Source organism: Scomber scombrus, chromosome 16 (genome assembly GCF_963691925.1).
Source record: "Scomber scombrus chromosome 16, fScoSco1.1, whole genome shotgun sequence".
Classification (NCBI taxonomy): Eukaryota; Metazoa; Chordata; class Actinopteri; order Scombriformes; family Scombridae; genus Scomber; species Scomber scombrus.
In genome coordinates this window covers 115,001-125,000 of record NC_084985.1, presented here as the reverse complement: position 1 = coordinate 125,000, position 10,000 = coordinate 115,001, and the positions used below count along the sequence as shown (strand labels likewise).

Sequence of the window (10,000 nt, the reverse complement as noted above, 5' to 3'; positions counted from 1 at the left end):
TTGAAAGTGAGGAGAAGGATTTTAAATTCTATTCTAGATTTTAAAGGAAGCTAAATGCAGTGATGTCTGGTTCTACCAGAACGTGAGCAGCTGCATTGTGGACCAGGTCTTTACAGGTTTATTAGAACCGTCTGATTATAATAATCCAGCCTAGAAGGAACAAATGCATGTTCTAGTGTTTCAGCTTCATTGTGAGACAGAATGATTCTTCTAATATTACACTGATGAAAATAGTCAGTCCTGATTTACACACATGTTCATAGTTATAATAAAATAATAATAAAATGATAATCAAACATTTCATTTCTATATCTCACGTATTCAAACAGGAAGCAGTGACAGAGTTCCTGCTGTCACCTGTGCAGGTGTGTTTCTAAATGCTGCAGTGCATTCTGGGAACATTAAAGGGTTAATCTGGGTCAATCAATCAATTAATCTTTATTTATAAAGGCTCTTTCCACACAGAGCAGCTCTAAACTCTTTAACTGGATCAGTTTGGCTCTTCAGGGTTCTTCAGTGTTCTTCAGGGTTCTTCAGGGTTCTTCAGGGTTCTTCAGGTGGAACCTAATCTGATCTGATGTTAATAATCAATAATTGAAACACGGAGTCTCGGCTGGGACAGTTCAACATTTATTAGCACTTCCTGTGTGTGACATTATGTACAGGTGATCATGTGACACAGACACAGTTAGAGAAGCTGGAGGTCAAAGGTTAGTTTCAGTTTAGCTTGTTGTTGTTGTTGTTGTTGTCATGGCGAAGGTGTGTCACTGTGGAGGCCGCCAACTTCCTCTGAAACACACACACACACACACACACACACACATACACACACATATACACACACATATACACACACAGACACACAGACACACACACACACACAGACACACACAGACACACAGACACACACACACACACACACATACATCAGTACATCGCCTCGTGATCCGTTTTAACTGTAACTTCAGTTTGTGTGTTTTGTTGTTTAAAATATTTTTGGATATTCATGTTTTCTGTTTAATGTTTAATTAATATTCTACAGTTAGTCATAACTGTAGAATATTAATATTCTACAGTTATTCATAACTTTACAATATTAATATTAATATTAATATTAATATTAATATTCTACAGTTATGAATAACTTAACAATATTAATATTAATTTCATGAACATGATGAATGTTCCCAACCCCGACGTCTTTATTTCCATCACAGTGAGTCAGGGTTGGGGTTAGCAGATATCCAGCTGTACTAAGGGTTAGCTAATGACATCATTGTGTTCTGCAAAGAGCTCCAACACCCTTCAACCTTCTGTAGTTACTGATGGTTTGGTTATAATTATAATTATTATAATTATTATAATTATTATTATTATTATAACAACAAATCACTTTTTACACTATTAAAAGGCACAGAGAGCAATTGATTGATTGAGATGGTTGTTAGCCGTTGTTGTAAGCTAACGTTAGCCTTTGTTGTAAGCTAACGTTAGCCTTTGTTGTAAGCTAACGTTAGCCTTTGTTGTAAGCTAACGGTAGCCGTTGTTGTAAGCTAACGGTAGACTTTGTTGTAAGCTAACGGTAGACTTTATTGTAAGCTAACTTTAACCATCAGTCAGATGTTGGAGGATAATTCTTCATCTATTCAACACTATGTGGTCTAGTTTGTTGTGGTTGGTCTCATTAACACCGCCCCCACCCCCCCCCCCTAACGTTAGCGGTTCTTTCTTTTAGTCCAGCAAAGACTTGGTGCCACTCTGGAACCGTTTTTTCTGGCTGAGAGCCGGTTCTTTGTCTGTGGAAACCGGTTCTAAATTAAGCACTGGCCCAAAACCAGCACTGGAACTTCTTTGGTGGAAAAGCTTCTGCTGGAGGCTTGTAGTACTGAACCCAGAGTTCAGGAGGGTTAGGGTCATTATAGGAACGGTACTGATGTGAGTACAGACATTATTTGATGTGTTATGTACACGTGTTTTAAACATTGTTCCAGTTTCATTTAAACAGAGTTTTTTATTTTAAGCTTCAGAAATGTGACTTTTATTATTGTCCAACAAATCCTGTTAACATGATGTGTTTCATTCCTTCCTTTTATCTCTCTGATAGCTTTGTGTGTGTGTGTGTGTGTGTGTGTGTGTGTGTGTGTGTGTGTGTGTGTGTGAACTTATATCTGATGGTTCAATGTGGGAAGAATTAAATTATATCACATGAAAAGTAAATAGTTTGTTTTTCTCAGTGAATTCGTCCTGGTCCGGACTCTCAGTCCTGGTCCGGACTCTCAGTCCTGGTCCGGACTCTCAGTCCTGGTCCTGGACTTTACTGTTGGAGTCACAGACCACTAACATTTTGCTTTTAGTATATTTATTTTATTTATCTTATATTAAATGTTATTGTTCTGCTGTGTGTGAGTCCTGCAACAAATTAACAATCATAAAACTTCATGCTTCAAAATAAAATGTACTTTATAAACTTTATAAACTTTATATTCAAACATTTGCAGGAATTTAAACTATGATTAAAAAACATGATTTTTGTTTCTTCCATCGAAGAGTCGGCGGAGTGAAGATACCTGAAGCCACCGAGCGTCGAACCTCAGAGGCCGAGCGTCTATTTCATGACTGCAACACAAACACAGAGTTGAAAGGTTTATAATAATAATAATAATAATAATATGTAATATAATAATCAGTCTATAATAATCCTCATCAGTCCTGGGTGGAGCTGAACTCGAGCACTGTGGGTTAGAGTTAGGGTTAGTGGGTTAACTCTAACCCTGTTACAGGACTGATTAGTCACTGATCGGACTGCTGCTGTTCAGCCTGAACTTCACTCCAGTTTCATGGAGACATTTATATTTATATTTCATCACGTTAACATGATCTGAGTTCAAAAACAACCTTGTTTCTTCTGGATTGTTAGATTATTTCTAATCATGGATGATCAGTGAGAAACATAATAAGTTATGTGACTATAGTTCTGTGTGAGCTTCATCTTCATCTAATTATTAAATAATGGATTACAATCAGAATGTGTATAATAACACTTCAGCATAATTCTGTTACTAAATTCAGTAAATTCATTTAAACATATGTCCTGATCTGAGCTGTGATTGGCTGTGAGGCAGTGTGATGTCACAGTGGGGCGGGACCTTTACCCTCTGTAGTGGCGGGGTTGGAGTCGCCCGGCTTCTCCACAGGTGGCGCTGCAACAACACAATAAAAACAAATCGTAAATATAATAAATAACAACAATAAAACAGTTTTTATTGTTATTGTGGAGCTTTAAAAAAAAAAAAAGAGTGAATGAAAGCTGGAGGTTGACAGTTTGAGTGATGTCAGAAGAAGGATCATTTTCTCATTCTGTGCAAACTGACTTGTTTTTTGAGCGAGCGGAGTCGCCCCCTGCTGGCCATTACAGAGAATACAGTTACGAATTGGCTTCACTATTAAGACCCGGAACTATCCATCCACCACAAGGTGAGGTAGATGAGGTGCGTGTGTTTATGTAAAAACAAATAAAACATGAAGTGTTTGATTGTTTTATATGAGGCCCAACTTTCCTGACTCTGTCAGTCGCAGTTTACCTTCAGTGGAGTCAGAAGTTTCAGAGCTCTGCTCTTTGGGTCCATCAGAATCCGGAACTGTAGAGTCATCCTGATTCAGTTCGTCCGCCTCCTCACTGACCTCAGAGTTCAGTGAGTCACCAGTCTCCTGGCTGTCAGAGGTGATTGTCTCCTTACTGTCGGACATGTCGGTCTCCTGGCTGTCAGAGGTGCCGGTCTCCTGGCTTTCGGAGTCCAGGCCGTCAGAGGTGGCGGTCTCCTTACTGTCGGACATGTCGGTCTCCTGGCTTTCAGAGTCCTGGCCATCAGAGGTGGCGGTCTCCTTACTGTCGGACATGTCGGTCTCTTGGCTTTCGGAGTTCTGGCCGTCAGAGGTGGCGGTCTCCTTACTGTTGGACATGTCGGTCTCTTGGCTTTCGGAGTCCTGGCCGTCAGAGGTGGCGGTCTCCTTACTGTCGGACTTGTCGGTCTCCTGGCTGTCGGAGGTGGCGTCCTTACTGTCGGACTTGTCGGTCTCCTGGCTGTCGGAGGTGGCGGTCTCCTTACTGTCGGACATGTCGGTCTCCTTACTGTCGGACATGTCGGTCTCCTGGCTGTCGGAGGTGGTGGTCTCCTTACTGTCGGACATGTCGGTGTCCTGGCTGTCGGAGGTGGCGGTCTCCTTACTGTCAGACATGTCGGTCTCCTGGCTGTCGGATGTAGCGGTCTCCTTACTGTCGGACATGTCGGTCTCCTGGCTGTCGGAGGTGGCGGTCTCCTTACTGTCGGACATGTCGGTCTCCTTACTGTCGGACTTGTCGGTCTCCCGGCTGTCGGAGGTGCCGGTCTCCTTACTGTCGGACATGTCGGTCTCCTTACTGTCGGACTTGTCGGTCTCCTGGCTGTCGGAGGTGGGGGTGTCCTTACTGTCCACATCAGTCTCAGTTGTGTCACCATCTTCTTCACTGTCCTTGTCCTCGACCATGCTGTCGTCATTCATCTCGTTGCTGTCTGTGGTCACCTCTGACTCTCCCTCAGCTGGCTCCACCTCCTCTGAATCTTCATCTTCCTTCTCCTTCACTGCCTCCCCCTCCCCTGCTTCCTCACTGTCTGACTCCTCCAGAATCATGCTGTCGTCATCGACCTGGCTTTCGTCTTCGTCCATTGTGGTTACATCAGAGACAGAGTCATCCTCAGGCTCACCCTCAGAGTCACCGCCAGTTTCTGAGTCCTTTATGTCTGCTGTGGTTTCGTCAGAGTCGACTTCAGCGTCAGAGTCACCACCGGTGTTTGAGTCATCAATGGTTTCATCAGAGTCGGAGTCAACCTCAGCATCAGAGTCACTGCCAGTCTTTGGGTCTTCCCCATCAACCTCGTCTGCTGTGGTTTCATCAGAGTCAACCTCGGCCTCAGCATCAGAGTCACTGCCGGTGTCTGAGTCCTTGTTATCATCGCTGGCAGCGCTGTCATCAGATTCTACATCAGCAGTGTCCTCAGCATCTGATGATTAAACATTGGACTGGTATCAGTTATATGATTTAATGTCTTCACCAAACAAACCATCATCCTGAACATTTAGGATTGATTATGCTGAAAATGTTTCCATCAGTTAAAAAACCACAGAAATAATCATTGTAGCATTTCATTGAAAAACTGAAAGCACAGAAGCAAACATACTGCTTTATATTCTAAATGTCTGAGCTTCAGTTCACTAACTAACAGCAGAGGAGCTGAAACACAGAACAACAGATGGATGTGTTTGGGTTCACTATGAGATCTGATTACCTTCCGTCTGTTCCTCAGAGGCAAAACTGTCACCAGTGTCTGTAGACACAAGCAAAGGTGTATTTATGGATTTATTAGATTTATTCCATTCATTGGAGTATGGCAGACGTCACACACATCTTTATATCATTCATTATCACAGCAGTCTGTTGTCTCTTTGAGCTGCTCATAGATCCTGATGCTGTTCTCACTGTAGCTTCAATCAGTCTAATATTAACAGGGTAAAGCCTGACCCTAACCCTAACCCTGCATCAGCATACTGACTGAACTCTGGATCACTGCCACATTCAGGAAGAATGACCATGTGGCCATACTGCTTCGGTCAAAGTAAATAAACTACAACATGCACCCAACTTAGGGCTGCAGTCAGTAAACATGGACAATTATAAAATAGCAGTCTACAATGTAAAGGAGGCAGTAAAGGAGGCAGTAAAGGAGACAGTGAAGGAGGCAGTAAAGGAGGCAGTAAAGGAGACAGTGAAGGAGGCAGTAAAGGAGGCAGTAAAGGAGGCAGTAAGGGAGGCAGTAAAGGAGGCAGTGAAGGAGGCAGTGAAGGAGGCAGTAAAGGAGGCAGTAAAGGAGGCAGTGAAGGAGGCAGTAAAGGAGGCAGTGGCGTCGGGGCGGCTGTGGCTCAGGAGGTAGAGCGGTCGTCCACCAATTGGAAGATTGGCGGTTCGATTCCCGGCTCCTCCAGTCCACATGTCGATGTGTCCTTGGGCAGACACTTAACCCCAAATTGCTCCTGTTTCTGTGCCAACGGTGTATGAATGTGTATGAATGATTAGCTTCCCCTGATGTGCAGGTTGGCACCCTGCGTGGTAGCTCCTGCCATCAGTGTATGAATGTGTGTGAATGGGGTGAATGAAATGTATTGTAAAGCGCTTTGAGTGGTCGAAAAGACTAGAAAGGCGCTATATAAGTACAGTCCATTTACCATTCAGTGAAGGAGGCAGTGAAGGAGGCAGTAAAGGAGGCAGTAAAGGAGGCAAACAGGGTATATGGGAAGGAAGTAGAACTGCAATCCCAGAAACGTGTGAAGGTCTAGGAACTATGATAGATTACAAGTCTGCCGTCCCATCAGATAAATGGAAGACACCATATCCCACATATCCCACACCTCACTGTTTCACCTGGATGAGAAAGGGAGCTGAAATCACTGTTTGCTGACTACAGTTCAACGGTTCCCACCAGGCTGGTCACAAACTAACCCCTAACCCTCATCTACCCTAACCCTGAACACCAGGGCTAACCCTAACCCTCCTCTACCCTAGCCCTGAACACCAGGACTAACCCTAACCCTCATCTACCCTAACCCTGAACACCAGGGCTAACCCTAACCCTCCTCTACCCTGAACACCAGGACTAACCCTAACCCTCCTCTACCCTAACCCTGGACACCAGGGCTAACCCTGACCCTAACCCTCCTCTACCCTAAACACCAGGGATAACCCTGACCCTCCTCTACCCTAGCCCTGAACACCAGGACTAACCCTAACCCTCCTCTACCCTAACCCTGAACACCAGGACTAACCCTAACCCTCCTCTACCCTAACCCTGAACACCAGGGCTAACCCTGACCCTAACCCTCCTCTACCCTAAACACCAGGGCTAACCCTGACCCTTCTCTACCCTAGCCCTGAACACCAGGACTAACCCTAACCCTACTCTACCCTAACCCTGAACACCAGGACTAACCCTAACCCTCCTCTACCCTAGCCCTGAACACCAGGGCTAACCCTGACCCTCCTCTACCCTAACCCTGAACACCAGGACTAACCCTAACCCTCCTCTACCCTAAACACCAGGACTAACCCTGACCCTCCTCTACCCTGAACACCAGGGCTAGCCCTGACCCTCCTCTACCCTAACCCTGAACACCAGGACTAACCCTGACCCAGCTGTGGAGCTCCTGATTGCAGACCGTAGAGGACCTTACCTTTGGTCAGGGAAAGAATCCCCCCCCCCTTAATATAAAAAGGTCCTCATTGGACAATTTCAGATACCTTAGTGTTCCCATCACTGACCCGGACCTACTGGACCTACTGGACCTACTGACTCCATGGTTCAATCTGTTCTATATGTTCATTCTCATGTAGAAGCATTATATTAGATAACAGAAACATATATATATTATATATATATCACTGATGGAGGGTTAACCCTAACCCCTTTATATCACTGATGGAGGGTTAACCCTAACCACTTTATATCACTGATGGAGGGTTAACCCTAACCACTTTATATCACTGATGGAGGGTTAACCCTTACCCCTTTATATCACTGATGGAGGGTTAACCCTAACCCCTTTATATCACTGATGGAGGGTTAACCCTTACCCCTTTATATCACTGATGGAGGGTTAACCCTAACCCCTTTATATCACTGATGGAGGGTTAACCCTTACCCCTTTATACCACTGATGGAGGGTTAACCCTAACCCCTTTATATCACTGATGGAGGGTTAACCCTAACCCCTTTATATCACTGATGGAGGGTTAACCCTAACCCCTTTATATCACTGATGGAGGGTTAACCCTTACCCCTTTATATCACTGATGGAGGGTTAACCCTTACCCCTTTATACCACTGATGGAGGGTTAACCCTAACCCCTTTATATCACTGATGGAGGGTTAACCCTAACCCCTTTATATCACTGATGGAGGGTTAACCCTAACCCCTTTATATCACTGATGGAGGGTTAACCCTAACCCCTTTATATCACTGATGGAGGGTTAACCCTTACCCCTTTATATCACTGATGGAGGGTTAACCCTAACCCCTTTATATCACTGATGGAGGGTTAACCCTTACCCCTTTATATCACTGATGGAGGGTTAACCCTTACCCCTTTATATCACTGATGGAGGGTTAACCCTAACCCCTTTATATCACTGATGGAGCTGCAGACAAAGAACATTTATATAACACATATACACTGAATATATAACGTGTGTGTGTGTAGTGTGTGTAGTTACCTGGCTGTGATGTCACAGCTTCTTCTGTTTGTTCTTCTACAAAATGAAAGATGAGACATTAGTCAAAGTTTATATGAGACTATGATGTTAATATGATGCTTATATGAGACTATGATGTTTATATGATGCTTATATGAGACTATGATGTTTATATGAGACTATGATGTTTATATGATGCTTATATGAGACTATGATGTTTATATGATGCTTATATGAGACTATGATGTTTATATGATGCTTATATGAGACTATGATGCTTATATGAGACTATGATGTTTATATGAGACTATGATGTTTATATGATGTTTATATGAGACTATGATGTTTATATGATGCTTATATGAGACTATGATGTTTATATGATGCTTATATGAGACTATGATGTTTATATGATGCTTATATGAGACTATGATGTTTATATGAGACTATGATGTTTATATGAGACTATGATGTTTATATGAGACTATGATGTTTATATGATGTTTATATGAGACTATGATGTTTATATGATGTTTATATGAGACTATGATGTTTATATGATGCTTATATGAGACTATGATGTTTATATGAGACTATGATGTTTATATGATGTTTATATGAGACTATGATGTTTATGTGAGACTATGATGTTTATATGAGACTATGATGTTTATGTGAGACTATGATGTTTATATGAGACTATGATGTTTATATGAGACTATGATGTTTATGTGAGACTATGATGTTTATATGAGACTATGATGTTTATATGAGACTATGATGTTTATATGATGTTTATATGAGACTATGATGTTTATGTGATGTTTATATGAGACTATGATGTTTATATGATGTTTATATGAGACTATGATGTTTATATGATGTTTATATGAGACTATGATGTTTATATGATGTTTATATGAGACTATGATGTTTATATGATGCTTATATGAGACTATGATGTTTATGTGATGTTTATATGAGACTATGATGCAATCAGCTGATTAGATGAACGCAGACTAAGAAGTGAATAAATCATCTCTTACTGTTCAGGTGAGCCAGCAGCGCTGCGCTTCGGCCTGAAACACAACAAACAAACATTAATAGTTTAAATGAACAGGTTAGGGTTAGGACACAGTGTTCCTCAGGGTTCAGAGCTTCAACCAATAGCAGAGCCTCCTTTAGTTACATTTAAGAGCTCTGTGTGGATTGGTCGATCAGCTCTGATGTCATCAGGAGGCGTGGTTAATTAAATTAACTTACCGTCGTCTGATTGGCCGTCTGCAAGAAACAAGACAGAAACATCTTTATTTCTATTATATATCAAATCTATAACTACTATTATTCATTATATGTTCGTTAATGAAGTGATTCATGTTGATTTATATGCATCAATATTTATAATAAAGCATCATGACTAATTAATTAATAATTATTGCCACTAAATAATAAAATGATCATTTCTGTAATTTATTTAAAACGTTTCAGAAAACAAAGATGTTCAAAACATTATAAATTAAATCAAACATTAAACATTATAAATTAAATCAAACATTAAACATTATAAATTAAATCAAACATTAAACATTATAAATTAAAGATTGAACATTAACTATTTAATGTTTATTATTATTAACGATGATGTCATCGCTTACCAGGAACTGGAGCTGAGAGACAAACAGCAGCGAGAGCGAAGAGCAGCAACACACACCTGTAACACA

The 10,000-nt window shown here is 41.7% G+C and overlaps 1 protein-coding gene across 1 annotated transcript in view; it reads right to left on the bottom strand.

The window, feature by feature from the left end:
• Positions 1–2,404: 2,404 nt before the first annotated feature.
• The window catches only part of stm (starmaker), an 8,553-nt gene continuing 957 nt past the window's right edge, over positions 2,405–10,000 (bottom strand). The window contains exons 2-9 of the mRNA XM_062436154.1: positions 9,935–9,990; positions 9,543–9,560; positions 9,326–9,358; positions 8,301–8,336; positions 5,325–5,363; positions 3,582–5,039; positions 3,153–3,200; positions 2,405–2,616 (exon numbers count right to left, since the gene is read on the bottom strand). Of these exons, the coding sequence (XP_062292138.1) occupies positions 2,606–2,616; positions 3,153–3,200; positions 3,582–5,039; positions 5,325–5,363; positions 8,301–8,336; positions 9,326–9,358; positions 9,543–9,560; positions 9,935–9,990 (1,699 nt within the window). The 3' untranslated portion in view covers positions 2,405–2,605. The remainder of the gene's footprint in view (positions 2,617–3,152; positions 3,201–3,581; positions 5,040–5,324; positions 5,364–8,300; positions 8,337–9,325; positions 9,359–9,542; positions 9,561–9,934; positions 9,991–10,000) is intronic.